Raw genomic sequence first — 23,999 nt, 5'->3', positions numbered from 1 at the left:
AGGGGGTTGGGTTGGTTTGGGGAGGACTGGAATTGGGAACCGCTAGGGCTACATCATGTGTCATTCACCGGTGAGAAAAACTTTAAAAGTGCTACAATACCAGGAAGGAAGATCGGGTTGTTGATGTTTGCCTGCCATTCTCGCTCTGTCTGCACAGCGTACGTGAACGCGCTGATGACGTATCGTGTCTGCGCAAACCGGGTGCGCAGAGGTATGCAAATACATATTTTTACAGGCAGGTAGGAAAGCCAATTAAAACGCTCGGACCGAGCGTTTTGATTGGACGAACATTTCTTGGCCCTATGCCTTCCACAAAATATATAAATACATATAAATACATTTAGACCACTTAACTTAATGATTGCTATTGGGATGTGAAGAGACTTTCAACCAGCATAACAAAAAATGTTTCTGAAGACAATCACCTATTGCACCTTTAAGTCTGCAAGTGTGTGTAACATTGCTTAAATACTAAAAGAGAAAACAATATCAAGGTTATAGAATTCTCACTCTCTTCTCTTGGCTGTATTTTGAAAATCATTTTGGGCTGGATTTTGACTGTGTTTAGCCAAACCATCATACAGCTGGAAACACTTGGCTTATGTAGAGGAGGCCTGACGTATGATCTCATTAATCATATTTATAGGGCTAGTGGAAAACTGAGGGAGACAGGAAGATTAGATTTTAATCAATCTAGCGTGCCACTTATAATACGGATACAGAGGGTGTGCACTTTCATAATCTCCTATTTAAATTTAAACGCAAATCTACTCATGGATACCAATGAGCTGTTCATGCATATTGCCAACTGAAGGGCTGAATGAATTATTCACAGCATCAGACATAGCAAACACAGAGCAATGATGGACATGGTAACCATGGTAGCAGACAACAAACACACATAAACACACCCACACACATCTAGTACATAATTAATCCGGTGATGAACACATGATAAAGGCAAACTCATGCCAGCCCCCTTCAGGCTCATGCAATGCCCTTTCAAACTCACACATAAACAAACAGTTTGTGTGTATCCTGTAAGATCACTTCAGAGCCGCTGTCTCTTTTTTTTGCTTCAGTATGGTTTGGCATTTCCCTTCTCCACATCAACAACTGTGCCTTTCATTTAAAAGCAAACAGGCACACATGCACAAACATCCTGTACTGACCACCTTTGTTGCTGCTTCATCACATCACTTAACACTCAAAAATAGACCTCACCAGACTAACACACTGACACACATAAAACACAAATATTTTCTGGCACACAATCAACTGAAAGCATCTCTGAGCAGACATGACATCTTTGTATGTTTGCTATGTGAATCAGTTTCAGAGTCACTGTACAGTCTGAAATATGGACTAAACAAAACAATGGCAAAGGCTGGGATCTGTCCACACAGAAGCAATGCTGTAATGGATTGCAAGCCCAGTAAATTTGAATAGAACTTTAAAAAAAAAAAAAGTTAGTTTTGTGGATGTTCCTAAAGGGACATACCTTTATTTAATATTTGCCAGAAAACTATATTGCCCGCTTGTTAATTAAAGGAATAGTTGACCAAAAATGAACATTCAATTATTATTTACTTACCCCCATGTGGTTCCAAATCTGCACTATACAAAAGAAGATATTTTTAAAAATGTTTCAGCTGTTTTTGTTCGAACAATGAAAGTCAGTGGGGTCACACTGAGACCATTTTGAGACCCACAGAATAAATAAAGTTATACAGGTCTGGAACAACATGAGAGTGAGTAAATGATGAAAGAACTTTAATTTTTTGGTAAACTATCCCTTTAAAGCAATAGTTCACCCAAAAATGTTGTCATAATTTACTCACCCTCATGTCATTCCAAACCTGTAAGTTTCTTTCTTATGTAGAACCCAAAAGAAGATATTTTGAAGAATTTTGAAGAACCAAACAGCTGTTGGTTCTCATTGACTTCCATAGTAGGAAAAGAAATACTATGGAAGTCAATGGGGACCGTCAACGGTTTGATTCTTCAAAATATCTTCTTTTATTTTCAACATACGAAACAAACCCATACTGGTTTGGAACGACATGAGGGTGAGTAAATGATCATTCATTTTTTGGGTGAACTATCCCTTTAAGGTAAACTGTTGAGCTGCTGGATTCTTGATCAGGCCTTTGTGCAGTTTTGAACAGCTTCAATCCCAGAGACACCCTGATGAATTCCTCCCTCTGAATAATGTAAACAGTGTAATTTATCAAATCACTATGGCAGATCATACCTGCAAGCAGAATTTCTCTAAAGCAAGAGAACATTATTTTCTTCTTCTACTTGACCCAGCATGCATGGATTAATTAATGTTTTTTTATAATGGTACGGTGTACAAAGATTCCCTGCATTAACGGCTTCAATTTCACCACATCCCACTCTGTCCCATAGTGAAACTGCTATCTGGGACTTGGGAATTAACACATGGGGTCCTGGTAATTTCATTGGCCCTGTCTGGAACAGAGCAAAGCAGAAATACTCTGTTGTAAGAGTTGCAAAAGTGATACATTCCATTAAACAGCACTGCACATGTTTATGGCAAAACATGCTTTCTCTGACAATAAAGAAGAACATTGTTAATAATACTTCCCAGGTATGTTCTAATGCAATATTCATATTACATTTTAGAGTAAATACATATATTTTACTTTAGTGTTATGTACGACTTTGATGAAGCTGATTGGGTTCTGATTTTAATATTAGGCAAATAGCTGCCTGCAGGTGTCACCAACATGGCACTGACGTGAACTTGCTCAACAAACTATGCAATTCATTGCATCACACTGAGAAGATTTAAAACAGTTGGAATTAGGCCTAGTCCTAGTGTACATTTTGCTTGGGGTGAAATACAAGATGAGAACCCATACAGAGATGCTTTCGGTGGTTACCAGGAAATAAAAGTCATAAAACGAATAAGAAAGTATCACACACAGTTGTTATACCTACCGTTTCCATTGTCATAATCGTCAATTCTGTCTGAATTTGGGAATAATCAACACTGAAGTTAACTGAAAAATCATTGGACCAGCTACAATACAAAGAAACGAGAGAGAAGTAGATTGAAACTAAGACAAGGACACATATGTTTAGTGTAATCACTGAAGCTTAGTTTGGGCTGCAAACACATAATAATGAAACAGGGGTCAAACTTTGTAACAGATCTAAAATTTCTGTGACAGACAGTTTTGTAACAGTTGTCTAGAGCAGTGTTTCCCAACCTTTTTTTAGTCACGGCACCCTTTGAAAATTTTAACAAACTTGTGGCACCCTACAAAATTAATTTTGTCACAATATTTGAATTTCTAACATCGATATGATAATTTGAAAAGTATAGATATTCGGTACAACAGGGAAGAACTGCAGCATATAATGTCATACAGATATTTTTAATATTATAAAAAAAATAGAAAGCTATTATTATCAGAACACGCGAGCATAACATGCGGTTAGCAGATCTGTGAATGAGAGGGAAGCGTTACCAGAGTTGCCCATATACCACACCATGTTACAACACAGTAGGGCTATTGTAGACAGAAACAATACTGTACTACATCGATGTTTCCTGTCAGCTTGATTTTTGAGTGGACTTTGCTGTTCCGATGAGCATGAACGGTATATGAGTGGAGCACTCACATGGGCCGTGAGCGACTGAGCGGAGCACACACACGCTTAGAGCGGGATAATACGCAGAGCGTCACACCACGTGAAAGTGAAACCTGAGCGGTGAACTAATTTTCGGCAGACTAAATTTCGGTGCATCTCTAATTATTAGCGACATCAGAAATGGATATTATATAATAGATGCTTTTTTGAACATTTTAGGAATTTAAAAATATTTAAAAATTATTTTTTTACACGGGCCACGGCACCCCTGCTCTCGACAGACGGCACCCCGGTTGGGAAACACTGGTCTAGAGGTAATGAAGTACACTCTCAGAAAAACAGAAACAAAAGCTTTCACTGGGGTGATACCCTTTCAAAAAGTACACAACATTTTTACCCCAATGGGTGCATATCAGCACCTTGAAAGTACACTTAAGTGTACATATCAGTACCTAAATGATACATATTAGCACCTTTTAAAAGTGACAGCTTTTGCACCTTTTATGAGTTTATCATTGCTTTAAGCAATCTAAACTGTGTGTAAATTAAAATGTAAATAATTACATTTATAAAAATGCTTTCATATTCGGTTCATCTAAAAAAGGAGGGGGGATATGCTATAGGCGTTTCTTCAACTAGGGGTATGTTTGTAGACAAAGGTGGGGTAAGCAATTTTTCAAAAACGCTTTAGAAAACTGATTCAGGCCGAATAGCAAAACAAACTTGTAGCCAATCAGCATTAAGGGGCGTGTCTACTCATGATGTGGAGGAGAGAGCGTTCAGTGCACAGGACGGACATTAGCCAAGCCGAGCGACAGAAAGATAGAGATGGCGGATAAAAAACAAAAGAGGAAAACGTGTGCGGAACAAAAGAAGGCTTAAGGTAAGAAGTAGGACCCGTGTAAATATCGGATCAGCTTTCCAGCGCTGGAGAGAACTCAAGGAGTGGAAGGCCTGCGATCGGACGCCGAGGTTGCTTTGTTTCTTCTCGATAGGTGAGTAACACCGTGTCTGCGCCGCAACAGCTAAAGTCTGTCTAGTACACTGGACGCGACAAAGCGACCGTTGAAAATCATTTGAAATTTGTGTCAATACATCGTATATAGAACGCAGCAGCAGTTTTCTGTCGGGTATTTGTCGTGTCGTGCCACATCCAGTGTAGACCATAGATATGTATATATATCTATGGTGTAGACAGCATCACTGATTATAATGAGTTCTATAGTATTTTGTCGCGCCGCACCGCTCGCGTCCGGTGTAGACACGGTGTAACATTGGTTTTGCTTTGTTTCACAGAACTAATCGTTGCCTGGGTTGCATACGTATGTGTGGGGCGGAGCTATCAAAATAGGGGCGAGACCCTTTTGGGGTAGGGGCGTGTTTGTTTTGGTGATTTCAAATGTCAACATTGGCTACCAGAAATCACTTACCCAACCTTTAAGTGTTTTCATTAGAGATGTCTATAAAAACCAGCAGGCAAGAGTAGTGTTATCGGTCAGGAGAAGGAGGTGGATTTAATTCTATGGTAAGTTCATTTTATTTTTAAGGTATGATGCGATTTGTAGATTGAAAGTACTGAATGTAGATCAACACACCCTATTTCCGTCACACGCTTGAGGAATTCGTCCAATCACAACGCACTGGATAGCTGACCAATCAGAGCACAATTCGCTTTTCAGACCGATGAGCTTTGAAAAAATCGACGCGTTTCAGAAAGGTGGGGCATAGAGGAGTGTACAGTATGTACAGTATGTGGAAAATAATGTGTGTTTTTAACCTTAAACCGCATAAACACATTTCATTACACCAAATACACAAAATAATGTTCTTTTTAGCAACATCATATGACCCCTTTAAACAATACTATTCACATTCTCACTAGTATAATTCAATTTGTCAACTAAAATGTTTTAACAGTGGATATACACAAGAGATTTCTGTAACTTTTTTTTTTTTTCAGATTTCCACCACACTGCCACTCTCACCACATTTCCAGTGATATATTAGCGTTTTGTAACATTCTGTGGCTAAATTACATTCAATACATTTTTGGCTGACTCCGGCTAAGGCTAGTGTCAAAACTGGCAGTTTATGTATCCAAAACACATTATCTTCACTGAAACTATACTTTGAAAATATAATATGTAGGTAAAATTGTTTGCTGTAATGGAAATTATGCCACAACTTACATCATATAGTCATAATGTTTTAAATTATATAAATCATTTCTACATGGTAAAAATTGAAATGGTTTATGATTATTTTACTATAAATCTATACATGAAAGCAATTTTCGGATATGAAAACAAATTTGCAAGGCAGTTTTAATATTCTTGAAGAAGAGGCATTTGAGCACACTAAGTGATATGATTTTTCTTCTTTAATGAGGACATAAAATCGTTAAAAGAAAGTTTGGCGTTGCCTTAAATTAACGATGTTCAAGAGATTCTTAAGGTTTGGTGAAACATAACTTAACCTAATCAAATAAAGATGAGTTTACTGTTCACTCCTAATTAATCTTGCCACAAAACGCTTAGAAATAAGAGAAAGCTAACAGGCCGCGTGGAGAACGAGACACGGTTGAGTCGTGTAACTGACAGCCGCCAAACAAACTACATTGGTTTTGTTAAATTCAGGGAACAGGCAAAACTAAGGAGTCTACATGAGCTGGAAAGATTACTACACATATTTAGGAGCCATTTGGCTTACCTGTAAGTCTTCCGCTCTGGTTTCAAAAGCACAACAGCCTCAAGTCCACCTAAAGGTCACGCTCGCGCTGTGCAGAGGACGCGCGCTACGGTCCGCTTCGCTTCAGTGAGGCTTCAGAGCATCACATGTCATTCCTGTAGACAGGTGTAGAGAGCACAGCCCACCTGTGGCGCGAGCACATCACTGACTCAATAGAAGAAAGAGGAATAAAAGACAAACAGAAACTAATTAATCTGTTAAGAATCAGCTTAAATATTCTATGAGCACGACTATGACCCGTGGGTGGGAGCAGTTGTGGAATTCCTGTCCCGCAGATGAGCGGTTAAAACAATGGGAAAGAACCGAGGGTCGCACACACCCCTCGAAATAATTGTTTTCTCAGATGCTTTCCCATTTTCGGTCCAGCCCCTGTGGCGCGCCAGAACATCCCAAGGACTCAAATGTTCCGTTAAAATGTAGAAGTGTACGATCTACTGCATTGATTATTATAGCATATAGCCTACATATCAAGATAATAAGACGCAAAACTATCAAAATAGTCATTTGGGATTTAAGTGTTGAGAAACCATCTGGCGCCCCCTGCGGTCTGTGAATGAATTATGCAGAACAGCATTTCAATGATATACACCTATGTTTCATGACGCCTCCCTAAGACAGCCATACCACCCTGTACTGCAGTGATATGGCCTGAACGTTTGCTGACTATTTATTTGAGAATACACACAAACAAAGGTCTGTGGCTTGCTGCTTGGCTTGTAGTTTCTGTATGCATGGATCAGAACAGGATACATTGTTCAAACTTTTCCTCAACTGATCAGTATTTATTCAAACAGCAAATTTTGAGAAACATACTAACATTAACACATTAAATGTTAATAAAAAATAAAAAAAACATTTTGATCAAACATATAGCAGTGTCTGCCTGTATCATGGCATCCATCTACTGCTCCGAAACACTTTTTCTTACCCCTGCAATGGGCATTATACAAGTAACAACCTATTAAAAACTAAAGGAAACACTGTAAAATGTTTACCTTAGGGTTTGCGTGACCAGCCTCACAACTGTAAAGCCTCTTTTACGAGACAAAACACAGACATCCTAAGCATACGTTTATTTACAATGTTTCTCACTTCTTTCCCTTTTGCTCCCACCTCTTCCTTATAACGTTCATGGGGTCTTTTACTTCCATCTTCACTCAGCAGCAGAACTGTCCTTTACCCTGACTACAATAAGGCATCTGTTAACAACTGATTGTCTTCATTGGAAATACATAAATATTCTTTAAAAAAAAAATACATAGGGGAGAGTAAGGTAAGATGAACAGTAACTTGTGCAACAGTGCACAGATTTTAAGTGACCCGATAGCATTCTGCGATTAAAGGAGCAGATTTGTTCCTTGCATGCCAGAGTAAGGTAAAATAATGTGAAGATAACAAAATAAGATATCTAGATAAATATATCAACAATTACATGGTTTGGCTAAAGATTAAACTAACTACCTAAACATGCACTTTTTCCAAAATGAGAGACAGATTCATCAGAGATGGTGGTTCAGCTTTCAGCATTATTATTCTCTTATATACTGTATACGATATTTTTTCATATACTTAACAACTAAAGAATAAGGAAGAAAAAAAGTAGTTGGTGACTTGGTCAGGGAAATTTACAACCGAATATGCAAAGTACCATTACACCGGCTTGATTGAGAATTTTAGGGCAAATGGACCTTATTTCTTGGGAAAAACAAAGGGTGCCCTTACCAAGTGAAATCAAACTCTTTTTTTTAATTTTTTTTAATGAAATGATGCATGTTTTTTTTTTTTATGTTCCACAAACGTAAAAAAAAAAAAAAAACTCTAACCATTACACAGCCAGGAACCTGCAAGGAGGAAGTAACACTTCATTGTAATTTGTGATTGGAATGGTGAACAGATACACATGGATACTTGTTATAAACATGAAGGAAATTGGATTGAATTTTTCCCATGTTTCTTGATGTTAACGAATATATTTTATACAAATAAAAAAAAAGTGTTTACAACAGATAGCTTAATGATGTGAACTCTTCTTTAGAATTTCAGTGTAGCAGTATATAATTGGTATATTAGTTTTATCCCTCATTTCTCCCAACCTAGGGCACCTTAATTAAACATGGCAAATCTTACCTCACTCTCCTCTAATTAATAAATGAGCAGTTCATGTGTTTGTTTTCTGCTACAACAGCACTGCAGACGTGTGAGAAAGAGAGATGATTACTGATTAACTACAAAGATGTGGTCTGTAATGAGTCTATAAAGGCAAACAATATATTAATATATGTAGTCTAATGGTCACAATCAAGAGTGTCACATTAAATGGCAACAGGGGAAATTGAAATGAAAAACTAAATGAAAAACTCTGAATTGCAAATTTGTTTTACATAAAACAAGCTGATAAACTCTGTTTGCTAAGTATACAATGAACAGGTTTAAAGCACTATTTTCCTCTCACCTGTATCATCAGTTTACGTCACAATTCTGTCCAAATGAGAACAGATTTATATCAGAAGTCTTAAACTACATAAATGAAACAAAACACATCTTCATATGGCCTACTGACTGATAAAATGTCTCTAAATTAAACCATTCCAGATTGTAGAACCTGGGAAGTAAAGAATTATCATTATCATGTTATGCTGTTTCTATTTAAACAGCTACCTCACAAATGTTGAATGTAAACCTCACAGTGTACATGTATTAACCCATCACTGAGAAGAAACCCAGGTTATTTGTACATCAAGTATTATATATAAAGCAAGGGAAAGAAAAAACTGTGTGGCTCACAATTGTTGTAATACACCGTATTCTTGTTTATAAATGAGGGTGAATGGTCGCCAACCCATCAGCGTTCAATGCTCATTTGAGGTAAACATGAAGAGAGGTGTCTGCACATTGTCACCCGGGGCTGTGAGTATGAACAGTTAGCAGCCTCTTATTCAGTGTTTACCTGTATTATGACAGTCAGCTATTTCCGCCGCTGAAGCTCAGCTCCTCCAGCCAGAAGAGGACATATTGTCACCTCTAGCCAGATGGAGTGGATGAGCCAGTGGGCTACGATGTTATGATGAGCTACAACAACTCTTTTCTGTTACTAGAATTTTCTTCAGGTCAAACACAACCGTGGAAGTAGCTGTTGTTTGAGTACTGGTCATCATCAAAGTATTCCCAATGGCATCAGGGGTTATCATGCATCATCCCACAGTGGACACCTGGAGAAAACGGATAAATATACATCTTATGACCTCAAATGTACAATTTAAGAGTAACTGCAGTTTTAAGGACTGTTTCCAAAAAGGTAAGTGACCGTTTATTAATACACTTGGTATATTAATCATGTTGTCAACTACTTCTATTGCTATTTCATGGCCACTGCTATTTAAAATTGAATTATAATAAGACTTTCTGGAGATTTTCAGGTCAAACACAGGGACTCAGGTCATAGCCTGTAAATCAGCATTTTCTAATAAAAGTGTGCTGTATTTGCATCTATGGGAAAGCCACGTACCCAGCAATTTAGTCTATAATATGACTATAAAAATATGATTAGAGAATCCAAAAAGAAATTCATGAATTGTATTTTTGTGTTAAGGGCACACCTTCACCATTTAGAAACTTCACATTTAACCTGTATATTTATATGGCTACACAAATTGACCACCATGAAACCACCTTAATCTGCGGAGTCCTAATTAAAAAAATCATTTGTGCTCTTTCGACTTAAGAGAAAGCAAACAATCTCTGCATAGTATCAATGAACATGACAAACAACTATTTTTCAAATGTTTTAGAAAACATTTTCCTCCAAACAACATAAAAAAAAAACATGTAAAGGCTTTCATTTACATAATTTTCTCTGTCTTTGATATAACTAATATGTGTTGACTCTTACAAAACACCAGACACACGTTTATGAGTTGACACACTCAAAAGCTTCAAAAGCTTGAGAAGTAAGATTTTTAATGTTTTTTAAAGACATTTCTTATGCTCATCAAAGATGAGTTTATTTGATCAAAAATACAGAAAAAAATGTAATATTGTGAAATATTTTTGCAATTTAAAATAACTGCTTTCTATTTTAATATAATGTATTCCTAGGATGCAAAGCTGAATTTTCATCAGTGTTTACTCCAGTCTTCACAGAAATCATTAAAATATGCTGATTTATTATCAGTGTTGGAAACAGTTGTGCTGCTTAATATTTATTTATTATTTTTATGTATTTATTTCTGGAACCTGATACTTTTTTCAGGATTTTTTGATTAATAAAAAAAAAATATATATAAGCATTTATTTAAAATCGAATGCTTTTGTAACAATATACACTACTGTTCAGAAGCTTTTGGTCAGTAAATTGTTTTTCTTCCTTTTTCTTTTTTAAATTTTTTTTTTTCCATCAAGGATGTGTTAAATTGATAAAGTGATAGTTAAGACTTCATTTTAAAAACATGTATCTGGTGTTTTGTAAGAGTCAAAACATGCCAACACATATTAGTTATATCAAAGTGGTTTGGGGGCAAACAAGGAAAGTCTCAAAGGTTTTTGAACAGTAAGATTTGTAATGTTTTTTTTTTTAAAGTCTCTTCTGCTCACAAAGCCTGCATTTATTTGATCCAAAGTACAGCAAAAAAAAGTCAAATTTTGACATATGTTTACTATTTAAAATAACTGTTTTTGAATACATTTTAAAATGTTATTTATTCTTGTGATTTCAAAGCTGAATTTTCACGTCACGTGACCCTTCAGAAATAATTCTAATATTCTGATTTGCTGCTCAAAAACATTTATTATTATTATTATTATGCTGAAAATAGCTGAGTAGATTTTTTTTCAGGTTTATTTGATAAATAGAAAGTTCAGAAGAACAGCATTTATCTGAAACAGAAATCTTTTGCTATATTACAAATGTCTTTATCATCACTTTTGATCAATTTAAAGCATCCTTGCTAAATAAAAGTATTCATTTCTATAAATTGTTTCCCCCCAAAAAAACACTGACTCAAAGCTTTTGAATGGTATAGTGTATAATGTTAGAAAAGCTTTTTATTTCAGATAAATGCTGATCTTTGGATCTTTCTATTCATCAAAGAATTATGAAGAAAAAAAAAAAACATGTGACACTGAAGACTGGAGTAATGATGCTGAAAATGTAGCTTTGATCACAGGAATAAATTACATTTTAAAATATATTCAAACAGAAAGCTGTTATTTTAAATAGATAAAATATTTCACAATATTACTGCTTTTGCTGTATTTTGAATCAAATAAATGCAGGCTTGGTGAGCAGAAGAGACTTCTGTTCAAGTGACTAGTATACTGTTCAGAAACTTGGTGTATATCTATATAAGTGTGAAAGAGAGAAAAAGTCTGTCTAAACTCATTAAAACAATTACAATGGAACTAATCATTCCTAACACTAAGTGTTGATAAATTATAAGATTGTAATAAGTGAATGAGGCTGATTGGTAAACAGTAAAACTAGTTATTATTAATTATTACATATAAGAAGAGGTCTGAGTAACCAATTAAAATGATAGTGCTTCAAACAGTCATCACCTCAAAAGGCCTGAGGAAAAAAATGCTTTAAAAAATGCTTAAAAAAAAAAAAAAATCTTACCTTTCCGTCTTTCTTATCAGAACACAGAGCCACAGAGCACCCCTGGTGTTCATAATCAGTAATGCAAGAGAAACTTTCTGGTTTCCCCCCTGAAGAACGCATCTGGCCCTTCAAGGATCTGATGTTGTGTCTCCCCTGGGAACATGAACCACACTTGCATCTCACAAGCAGCCAACCTTACCACGACTCCTCTCGGGGGTCATCAGGTATGGGAGGTGGTTCTGATCGTGCTTGTGACTGGACCCCTGTCTCTTATTACCATCCTGGGCAACGCCTTGGTGGTCATCTCCATCAGAGTCAACAGTCAGTTACAGACCATCAGTAACTACTATCTTCTGAGTCTGGCGGTGGCAGACTTGATCTTGGGTACGGTGTCAATGAATCTATATACAGCATACATAATCATGGGCCGCTGGACACTGGGACAACTAGCTTGCGATCTATGGTTGACACTCGACTATGTAGCGAGCAATGCCTCAGTAATGAACCTGCTGGTCATAAGCTTCGACAGATACTTCTCAGTCACACGACCACTGACTTATCGAACAAAGCGAACTCCGAAGACAGCAGCAGCATTGATCGCTCTCGCATGGGTGGTGTCGTTTGTGCTATGGGGCCCTGCTATCTTGTTTTGGCCTCATGTGGTTGGACGACCATCTGGAGCTGAAGCCCAGGCCTGTTCTATCCCGTTCTTGAAGGTTCCTCCGCTTACATACGGTACTGCAATCGCTGCATTCTACCTACCAGTCACTATCATGATCATTCTTTATTGGCGAATTTATTGGGAAATTGAGAACAGGTTGGACAAACAATCAGTGTACCAAACCAGTACCAAGAGCAGCTTAAGTTGCTCAAAGGAAACAAATTCCAGAAAAGGACAAGGCAAAACCAAAGACAAGTCTGTTGGGTGTTTCAATTCAACGAAAAACAAAACCGCAGCCATTTTGCAGAAGTCAGCTCATGAGAGTTACAAAGAGGCTTACAGCAACAGTAGCTGGAACATTGAAGACGAGGACGAAAGCGCAAAACATGAGCAGAACATCAAGGCGAGAGCATCTTCATCCAATCCAACTGCAATTGAGTTGACGGATCTGCAAAGTAGATCAGAGAACACCAAAGATGTGCAAGAGTTCAACTCATCAGCTGGGCGTCCCACCAGACACCAGTCCCACTTAAAACCACCCAAAAATTCAGACCACAGCATTTGCCACCAGTTCAGAGCTAAACATCGCATCAATATGATCATTAAAGAGAAAAAAGCGGCCCGGACACTAAGTGCCATCTTGTTGGCTTTCATCCTCACGTGGACGCCATACAACATCATGGCTTTGGCTTCCATTTCATACTGTGTGCCAGAGAAGCTCTGGCAGCTGGGATACTGGCTGTGTTATGTAAACAGCACGGTCAACCCCATGTGCTACGCCCTCTGCAACGAGTCCTTCCAGGTCACCTTCAAGGCACTGCTACTTTGTCGGCGTGTAGATAAACGAAAGTGCGACACAAACAGCTGGAATCGCCATGCCTCTGTGAGGCAGAATAAGTCTTGCAGTAATGTGTAATCTTTCACTCTATCATTTGTCATTCTTCAGCATGGGTGCTTTTAATTGCTCAATGATCCAGATACAGTGCTTCAATTGGCAGACACTTTTTTTAGTGAATAATATAGAGTTTGTGTTAACTCTGAATATGACTTCTTCTGATTCAGATTTTACATCTATATTTATATGACTAAATTTGTGCGTGCCTCTGCTTTTAGACATTACACTGTCACTGCAAAACTGCTTGATTCTGAATTTTGTCAGAAACTAATGGGAAGTTACTTAGCCTTGTGGTCTTATGTTTTTGGCTACATCAAAAGTTATAATAGTACTTTAAGATCCAACAAAAATAAAAATCAATTGCATGTTATTTTAAATCGCCGTATGTATAGACACAATTGATAAAGAAAACATTTAGCAGCCACTTGACAACAACAATATTGAAAAATTCTTCTGGTGCTATTTTGAATGTGCTTATTAAATAGTACTTTCAAAACAAATATCAATTTAATAAATATCATTATCTATTTTGTAAATAGCAAAAACACACGTTTAGTGTAGTGGTTCTCAAAAAAGGGACAGGGGCCCACAGGGGGACCTCAGCAAATTTCCAAGAGGGACTGAAGATGACTTAAAATGTTTTAAAACGAGCTTTAAAAACAAAAATCAAGATATTTCTTAATTCACCCTCAAACATTTGGAATTTGAATCTAATTCTAATTAATTTAGTTGCCTATTTTAATCTGTGGACACTCCTAATTTCAGTTAATTAAATAGGGGATGTACGTATTGAATGTAAATGTACACAGCACAGGTACTGAACAAGTTAACAAGAACTGATGAACACAACACATACAGTATGTTAGTTTTATTTTCTTGGGAAAAAAAGTGTACCATACACCAAAAAAAACAAAAAAACAAAACAAAACAAAAAAAATTAATCCCCCAAAACCAACCTAACAAACAATTTCTTTAAAAAATAAAGAAAAATTAAATTACAAAAGAAAAACAACAACAAATGGACACTTTGTCTTTAGATAAAGGGTGTAGTTAAAAAAATTATAAAATCAGGAAAAGTAAACTCTTATATTTTCTAATTATTTAATAATAGTTAGTTGGCTGATACCATAAACCTAAGTCATCAAATTTCCCATAATCCTTTACTATGCTGGTACTGTGAGAGTACAACAGAGTGAGTGTAAGCTAAATGTTATGTGCTATGTATAAATGACCATGTAAGGTAGACATGTAGTAACTAAATTGAGAATGAAAAATAAAACAATGATAAGATCCTGTACATGTTATGAATGCCATGAGCAATAATTAATGTATCAGTATCTGATATAAGCCTAAACCTTTATGGAGGTCTGCAGTTATTTTGAAACTGAAGGCTTACAGAGTATACAGAACTCATCTCAGGTCAATTCATTTCTTCATTCAGTATACATTTACAAAGAACAGGGTTAAAAGAGCCAACCGCGTGCAGTGCTCTAGATTTATTCTTTAAACAAAGGAAGTTTTGGCTGGATTGTGAAGATAAATGGCAATAGAAGACAAGAAAATAGGGGAACATTTGAAGCCGGCTGTATATCTGCCCCAGCTTGCTCTAGGAAGTCAAACTAAACTCTGGCAAATTCAGCAAATACCATACTTCACATCTGTGTTGTACTGAATTTAGCACTGAGTCGCTTCAACAACCTCTCTGTCTTCGCTACCATAATTCACTCCCTAATTAAAGGTACAGCTCAGCCAAAAAAAAAACGAAAATTCCATCACCATTTAGGTACGCTCATGCCATTCAGAAGCTGTATGACTTACTTTTTTCTGTGGAACGCTAAAGAAGATATTTTGAAGAAAGTTGATATTGGGATTTTTTTTTTTTATTGACCATACAATAGGAGTCAATGGTGACCAAAGCAAGACATTTCTCATTTCCAATTATGTTCCACAGAAGAAAGTTATTTCGGTTTGTGAGTAAATGTTGACAATTTAATTTTTGTGTGAACTATCCCTTTAAGGGATGACAATTTTACCAGTTTTCTTAAAAATTAAAGTTAAATGGCACATATCTGATGCCATAAAGATGCCAATACAGACCTCAGATTAAAGGACTGAAAGCAGTCTCTCGGTTAAGCCATACTAAAATGAATTTACTGGCTAACCAAGCATGTGATGCTCAAAGTCATTCTGATATCTCTATTCCTCAGTGGTGGTTTCTGGGTATTACTGATTTTTTTTTTCTTCAGAAAAACTGAAATTCTGTTATTTAACACGGCTCACGTCCAGAGGCAGACCTTTCGGTTTCTGCGTGCCAGAAGAACTTTTGCTCAATATCCTACACAAGCTGGCAACTGGAAATTGGCAATTTAATGTTAATTTAATAAAAGAATGTTTATGTTATATGTATGGCTGTAATCAATGATGTCATCACAGTAAACATGACAATTACGGCATTGAAGTTTTTGTCCACGTATCTCCTTACACTATAGAAATTTTTCATGTACTCAACAGCGAATCCTTCAGAATTACTTTGAAAGGGATTTACCATTCTTGGTAGAATCTATCAAACTATGAATATCCACAAACTGATCTCAGTTTAGCCTGCAATACATTGTTCTATATCTCAATTAATTGCCAACAGTTATTATAGTTTCTGGACGTTCTTTTATACTGGACTTTTTCTTTTTTTAGTCCTCTTTCAATCCTATTCCTCATTTACCTGACGTCTTAACCATCTTTAAATAAATTTTAACCGATTTCTGAACATCTTAAGGACGTCTAAAAATGCAAAAATTAATAACAATATAAAAATATAATTTAAAATCACTACCCTTACCTGCACCATTAACCCATTAGTTAGTAAAGAGCTCACACACTGACTGCTAGACTCTGTGCTTCAGTGGCATATACAGATGCCATCACTACAAAAAAAAAAAAATCCCCAAGCAACTCCCATCATAATAAACCATTTCTATTGTTTAGGATCTTAAATACGGCACACCTTTATATGCTATACAAATTTATAAATATACAAAAACACATTATCGTTTCTTTTCTATTTTGCTTATTATGAACAAGCATTGGCATGCTGATTGGTTTCAACTATTCCTCTCTGTGATAAGCACAGTGTCAGTACAGAGTATTTTGTATATGGCTGAATATGCAATATTTATTGTGGCTGATATAAGCTGCAGCTAATTATTTGTTTTCTGTTAAACAGTGTCTGCAGAAACGGGTGAAAATATCAGGTCTAATATGAGCAGGAACTCAAAAACAGAGTCATAATATTCTCATAGTGACTTCCTCCAAGTATGTACTGCTGTAAGGGTCAAGAGAGTTTCTGACTGGCTTTGACATTTGCTATGGAAGTGCTGTGTTAGTTGTGGGGTGGCTAATAGTTGAAAACAAAGAGCAGGGGTAGTTTGAAGCTTGGAACTGTGTAACAGTCATACTGAGATCAAACCTGCTGAGATGTGAAAGAGAACTAAGAGAAGGAGGGCACTCTTTTTCTCACTCCCTCTCTCTTTTCCTCCCTCCATTTGTGTCTGCGGGCCTGGGCAAGGTGGTCGTCCCTTTTCTGTTCCACTACAACTTCTGTTCGACCCGTTTCGTTTGCTTAAATGGAACAGACAAATCTTGGAGGGAACTATGAGAAAGAGGGTCTGTCTTTCCAAAAGGCCATCATGAGGGCGGTGTATTCTAATTCTGGTATATAGAGGCCTTCTCTTTCAAGAGGGCCAAACACAGATGACAACTCCAACTTCCTGTAAAGAATAAAATAATGCAATTATTCACTTATGATAATACTTGTTGTATAAAGATTATACGTTTCACTTATATATATATATAAGATAGATAATACTTATATTTCATTCATATTGTTCTTTGAACTAAACTGACCTCTTTATCAAAACAAACGCGTGATTCAGCTCTATGTAAAGGCTGGAATACACTACATGACTTTTAAAATCTGATTTTAAATCGTACAGATTTGAAAAACACTAGGCATCATACATTTGCCGTAAATAGTCACAGAAGAAAAACTGGGCATCGTACACTAAACGACTGAGGATCACACATTACCAGACTTTCAAGTAATTTCGTACACAAACTCATGCAGAAACAAATGCCTATTTGCTAGGAGACACATGACAAAATGAAAACAATTTGTTCAGCTCAAAATATCAAACATGTCTATTGTGCGACTGGATGGACATAGTCTGAAGCTAAAAAAAAAAAAAATCTGTGATCATCATACACTATGCAGTTTCTATGAAATTTGTCAACTCAAATCTGGCTCTGACTTTCGGCAACTAGCGTCAACTTGCTCAGACTGTAAATCAGGGCAAAAATCTGGGCAACAGTCGCATAGTGTATTTCAGCCTTAAGTCAGTTCTATGTCGTTCGATGAGCATAGGCTACTGTTCAAAATGTATTCCTGTGATGGTAAAGTTGAAATTTCAGCAGCCATTAATCCAGTCTTCAGTGTCATATGATCATTCAGAAATCATTCTGACATGCTGATTTGGTGCTCAAGAAACATTCCATATTATTATCACTGTTAAAATGGAAACCTAAGACCAGGACTCTTTGATGAACAGAAAGCTCAATGGAATTTATATGAAGCAGAAATCTTTTGTAACATTATAATGTCTTTACTGTCACTTTTGATCAATTTAATGCATTCTTGCTGAATAAAAGGTATTAATTAAAAAAAAAACAATGTACCCCCAAACTTTAACAGTGGTGTGTGTATTATTGCAGGTTGCTTTACCTTCAGGAGGTTCAGACATGGGGGGCGAGAGGCAGTACATGTGGTAACCGCGATCACAGTCATCACAGAACAACAGCTGGTCCTGCAGCAAAGCATAAGAAACTACTTCACAGAGAATCCAAATAGGGATGCATAATAAACCGAGGGAGGGAACAGTTTTACACAGTAATTGTCTTCCCTGTGGAGGTTAGGTAAAATACAGCTGATACATTTTTATGGCTGGATAGTGGTAAACAAACTCACATCATTTTCTGATGTTCCACATATATTACAGCACTTGCATTCAATGCACTGCCATCGATAGGTTTTCACAGCAGCCATCATCACTGGAGTGAACTGCAGACACGAGGGGTGACCTGAGAACAGAGAATCAGTCAATGATAATTTGGTCGAGAAAAATCCAAAGAAAGCAAGCAGGTGAAAGTATGTGTGGTTGTTTTACCAGAACGGCCACAGTCTGAGCAGGACAAAAGCTCTTCTGATTGGCCGGTTTTCTGGTTCAGGTTGGTATCTCCCAAACAAAAATCACAGTACTTGTTTGGCAGAGCCAAACCGTCTGGGCCCTTCTTAGGAGCTGATAGAACAGACAGAAAGAGAACAGAATACCCATCATCACTCATAGCATTCAATGAAAATGACACAATACAACACTACCCCTACAAGCTAAAACATTTGTTTAAAATTAGTTAACCATCACGTAACTGGCATTTTAAGGTCCTGTGAGATGCTGTCTACGTAAAGCATTCCAAACTGTTCACTTACAAGCTTTCATTTAGAGCGCCACCTTAGAAGGCAGGCAAAGCACATGATTTTGAAATAAATCCAAAGTGTACGACACTGTGCCAACCAGTTAGTTTATAAGAAATATACTTTTAGTTTCATTGGCAATAGATTGTGTAAAATATTTCATGCCACTCAAAGTGACAGTTAAATGGCCTCTGTTCAGTTGGCTACCAGAGTCTGTGATCAATTGCTTACTCTTCGGTTCGTCTTGTTGGGGTGGAGTTGGTTCACGAATGTCCATCTCATCTTTCTCCTCCCCCTCCTCCTCAGCCAAGTGAGAATGGGCATAATGATAACTGAGACCAGGCCTATTCTTATAGCGCTTCCCACAGACTACACACATACACACACACACACACACACAGAGCACAATCATGGGTTATAAGCACCTATAATTGTCATTATGCACTGAAACATCATCTGTACTTTAGCACATGGGGCACTACTGCTTCACACCAAAAGCTCTCTCATGCATGAGAGTTCAATCCACCGTGCCTGGCTCTCCAGATGCTCATTAATTCACATTCTTCAACAGCATGGCAAATGTTAATATGCTTGCTAATAAGATCGCCCAATATGCCCCACTTAAACAAAAGCAATAGTTCACCACAAAAGGAACAACCTGTCATTTACTCAGCTGTGTCGTTCCAAAATGGTATTACTTATTTTCTTGCATAGAACCAAGTGCCTTTTTTTCCAATACAGTGAAAGCAAATAGGGACCAACAGCTGGCCAATTTCACTGAACAAGAGCAGCTTGGTCATTCTGTTAGATAACTCCTTTAGTTTTGAACACTAGAAAGCTATTTGGTCAGAACAACATGATGGCGAGTGCATGATGACGCAACTTTCACTTTTGAGTGAACTATCCCTTTAAAACCATAAGCACTACACATTCAGGAAATGGGAGTCCTTTGGCAACTTAAAAGCAGAGGCACTATTTCAGTCTTATCAGATAAAACAGGAAAACAGGGAGTGACCTGGAGATGAAGAGAAGAATGAGTATTACAAGCAGCAATGTAAAAAACTTAGAAATGAGCGTTACAGAGAGACAACACAGAGCAGGTAATGAAGCACAAACAGAGGTGAATAATAGAGGGAGATAAAGAGAAGCAATTTACATTTCAAACAATTAATATTAACTTGGGGGGAGGGGTATATTCCAAAGTACTGTCATTTTTGTGACAACAATAGCTAATTAAGATGCATGTTTCTTAGAAAATGATTTGTGGAAAAAGGAGTATGCGAGTGTGTAAAGAGGAGAAATGTAGAGTACAATCAATTGTATACTAAGAATATAATAGCACAAAGCACTGAAGTCTAATAAAAGACTGAAATGCATCACAGCTGATTAACTACATACTAAACAAACCAATTGCAATATTGTTGCATTGGGAGCTAGACATGGATATACACTACTGTTCAAATTTGAGTTCAGTAAGATTCTTTTTTGAAAGAAATTAATTATTTTTTAAGCAAGGATGCATTAAAGTGACCAAATGTGACAGTAAAAGTTTACATTACAAAAAGATTTCTATTTAAAATAAATACTGCATTGATATCAACATTGATAACAAAAATATATGTTTCTTTGAGCACCAAATCAGCATACTAGAATTATTTCTGAAGGATCATGTGACACTGAAAACTAGAGTAACAGATGCTGAACATTTAGCTTTTCATTTCAAGAATAAATCACATCCTAAAATACTGTATATTAAAATAGAAAATTGTTATTTTAAATTGTAATAATATTACTTATAATAATGTTACAGTTTTACTGCATTTGTAATCAAATACATGAAGTCTTGGTGAGCAAAATACTTTTTTTTTATTTTTCTAAAATTCTTTCTGACCCCAAACGTTTGAACAGTAGTGTAATATTTTATCGCCAGGTCCCTGCTGATACTTATTCATAAGAACCATGAGAGTAAATTGTTAGTAACAGAAAGTTGTAAGTATAAAGTGCTTTTCAAACAGTTCACAATGAGAGCACCTCAGTCTGGGAAGTAATATTATGTCATGCTGCAACAAACAACGTATCTGAACATTTCACATGGCCCAGAGGCAGTAAAGCTTGTTTGGGGGGGGAATAAATTCTGTGGCAAAATGTCTTCCTGTTAAGCTGCTGTCACACTTAACGCTGTTCAGGCAGTTTTCCTTACGCAAAAAAAAAAAAAAAAAAGTATAAAATGTAGCCATCAATAACCCCTAGTTTCAGAAAAGTTCAGTGCGATCTTGTCAGGGACAAATGTTTGCAATGCACACAAAATAAAGAGAAAGAGGGAAACCAAGAAAGAAAAAGACAAAGGGAATGAGGAAAGGAGAACTAGACGGAGAGAGAAAGAGAGAAATATACCTCTTTCGGAAGATTTTGAAATATGCTTTTGTTTGAAAGTGTCTGAAAGAGAGAAAAAGAGAAAGAAAAAGGAGAGAAAGAAAGACAGAAAGACTCACAGACTGACAACAAGAATCAGGAAATCAGGAAAAATAAACTCATAAAGAACATCTGCATCACAATCACAGTATCATGACACATTTAAGGGCAAAGACACAAATGCTGAGAATAGAGATCCAGAACTATGAAAGAACAACACGAAACCTGAAACCAAATGGATATCAAGTAGAAATTGTCCTCTGGTTTAGAAGATTAAGCTTACTAGTTTAACCAGGCTATATGTGGGATTGGTAAACCACAGCATATAGTATAAAGGAATATGCTTTTTGTTTTCAACAAAATTTATTTATTTATGTACTTCTGGTTTCATGAGTAGACAAGAAAGAGCTAACTGACAAATTATTCTCAAGTTCAGTGTGTCAGATGATGGACAACCTTGAAAATGATCATATTTGGTATTTTTTGCAAGCTTTCATGTGGTGAAGCTCATGATGACAGCTTTGCTGAGAAGGGGTGACACAGATCTTTGATTGTGACTGGATGTGTTACAGTACAGCTCAGCCTTTTTATAGCAAAGAGAAGTCGATCTCCAGATGAGATCACCGAGAGGTCAGCAGGCTGAGTCATGTGGTTTCCTTGAATGCTGTATATGACTCACTGTCACAAGCGTACGGTCTGTCTCGATCCTCCAAAGCAGCTGCTGCTTCCAACTTCTTCCGAGCGCTGCTGACACCACGACCCTGTGAAACCGTTTTTATCATAAATGTAACCTTTTAGAGGTGTTTTGTTGACACCAATTAGGTTGTGTAAATACTATGTACATGCATGCAAGTTTATAAGATCAAGAGTTCACCTTTCCCTTGCCTTTTCCCCGTCTCTTTGGAGTATCTTCTTCATAATCTTCATCATCTAGATCATCTAGAAAATCATCTGGCTCCAAAATTCTCTACACACACAAAAGGGTGAAAACCAATCAGACAGAATAACTAAGCAAGGCGAGATTTCAATGAAAAACAGTGACAGCTCCAATCAAAACCATAAGCTGTTTTCTCAGTACCTTACGGACCCTGCTGCTGGGGTTTAGTCCCCCGGAAGAGTACTCTGTAGAGCTGGGCTCCTCTTCCGCTGTGCGGAGCTCCAACCCGGATCTTTTGTCCACTGGCTCTCCCTTCAGAAGTGCCTCTAAGCTGCTGCCATCACTGGAGAAAACATCTTTCTTAAGCCCCAGATCCAGCTCTGAAACATACACACGCACATTCACATCCATAGGCAACTGGACAGAGATGGATAGAAATGTCATCAAAACATACAATTTAATATAACGTTTAATTACATGAAAATGAAACAAATACCTAAACACCAATCTATGAATGGCCTACACACAGGGAATTACATGAAACAGCCACAAACAACATATCTCTATTTTTATTTGACAGAGGAAGTGAGTGGCTGCGTACCGGACTTTAGAGATGGGAAGGCTAAATGAGGGTCCTCTGGAGGGTTAGCTCTCCTCTTCTTTCTCCAGCGTCGTGCTGGATATGTGTACAATTGACCTGGGGCAACACCTTTGGAGAGAGAGACATGAAAAATATACATACAGTCAGTCATGTCTTATGTGAAAATGAGGGAAGGCATAAAAACATGTTAAAAAAAGTACATTGCAGGCCTTGCAGTGTAATTATTTAATACTGGCATAATCAACGATAACAATAATACTGACAAGAAAAGTATTTATTGTTATTTACTTATTTGACAAGTATTTATGTAATGTAATGAATATATATTTATATTCACCCATTTACCTAAATTCATTACTTCAGAGTTATGTGCCTTCTAGAACCTTGCGTTCTGCAAGTGAACGGCGTATTATTGTGCCATCTCAAAGAGGCACAAAATCATTGACTGCTTTTATTGTCCTCATTTGTAAGTCGCTTTGGATAAAAGCGTCTGCTAAATGACTAACTGTAAATGTGTAAATATACATATATATATATATATATATATACATACACACACACACACATACATACACACACACACACACACACACACATACATACATATTATATATAAATAGATAGATAAAAGAAATTGACACATTGATAGTTATATAATTATATATGTATTGTTTACTTTAAATATTTTATTTACATAACTTAAGTTATATATACTGTGTACACACACACACACACACATACATACATACATATACATATATACATATATATATAAGCTTTCCATTGATGTATGGTTTGTTAGGATAGAACATTTTGCTGAGATACAACTATTTGAAAAGCTGGAATCTGAGGGTGCAAAAAAATCTAAATATTACGAAAATAGCCTTTAAAGTTGTCCAAATGAAGTTCTTAGCAATACTAATCACAAATTAAGTTTTTATATATTTACGGTAGGAAATTTACAAAATATCTTCATGGAACATGATCTTTACTTAATATCCTAATGATTTTTGGCATAAAAGAAAAATCGATAATTTTGACCCATACAATGTATTTTTGGCTAT

At 36.6% G+C, this 23,999-nt stretch overlaps 3 protein-coding genes across 5 annotated transcripts in view; 1 reads left to right on the top strand and 2 right to left on the bottom strand.

The window, feature by feature from the left end:
- The window catches only part of myo1ca (myosin Ic, paralog a), a 25,916-nt gene extending 19,304 nt beyond the window's left edge, over positions 1 to 6,612 (bottom strand). Inside the window, exon 1 of the mRNA XM_016560586.1 lies at positions 6,334 to 6,612. The gene's annotated coding sequence lies outside the window, so the exon portion shown is untranslated. The remainder of the gene's footprint in view (positions 1 to 6,333) is intronic.
- Positions 6,613 to 12,129: 5,517 nt separating this feature from the next.
- Positions 12,130 to 13,545, top strand: LOC107746419 (muscarinic acetylcholine receptor M1-like). Its single transcript, XM_016560641.1, has one exon. It carries the CDS (start codon positions 12,130 to 12,132, stop codon positions 13,543 to 13,545), a length of 1,416 nt encoding a protein of 471 aa, XP_016416127.1.
- Positions 13,546 to 15,528: 1,983 nt separating this feature from the next.
- The window catches only part of LOC107746382 (zinc finger protein ubi-d4-like), an 11,823-nt gene continuing 3,352 nt past the window's right edge, over positions 15,529 to 23,999 (bottom strand). For 2 of the 3 annotated variants that reach the window (XM_016560576.1, XM_016560577.1), the window contains exons 3-12: positions 22,936 to 23,043; positions 22,536 to 22,714; positions 22,332 to 22,424; positions 22,137 to 22,218; positions 21,440 to 21,481; positions 19,277 to 19,414; positions 18,741 to 18,872; positions 18,542 to 18,654; positions 18,299 to 18,380; positions 15,529 to 17,288 (exon numbers count right to left, since the gene is read on the bottom strand). In XM_016560576.1, coding sequence (XP_016416062.1) covers positions 17,224 to 17,288; positions 18,299 to 18,380; positions 18,542 to 18,654; positions 18,741 to 18,872; positions 19,277 to 19,414; positions 21,440 to 21,481; positions 22,137 to 22,218; positions 22,332 to 22,424; positions 22,536 to 22,714; positions 22,936 to 23,043 — 1,034 coding nt within the window. In that variant the 3' untranslated portion in view covers positions 15,529 to 17,223. The remainder of the gene's footprint in view (positions 17,289 to 18,298; positions 18,381 to 18,541; positions 18,655 to 18,740; positions 18,873 to 19,276; positions 19,415 to 21,439; positions 21,482 to 22,136; positions 22,219 to 22,331; positions 22,425 to 22,535; positions 22,715 to 22,935; positions 23,044 to 23,999) is intronic. The other variant, XM_016560578.1, reaches the window with a different exon arrangement.

Source organism: Sinocyclocheilus rhinocerous, unplaced genomic scaffold (genome assembly GCF_001515625.1).
Source record: "Sinocyclocheilus rhinocerous isolate Xijiao unplaced genomic scaffold, SAMN03320098_v1.1 scaffold77, whole genome shotgun sequence".
In the NCBI taxonomy this organism is placed as follows: Eukaryota; Metazoa; Chordata; class Actinopteri; order Cypriniformes; family Cyprinidae; genus Sinocyclocheilus; species Sinocyclocheilus rhinocerous.
The sequence above is the reverse complement of the archived record's forward strand: the minus strand, read 5'-3'. Positions and strand labels throughout refer to the sequence as shown.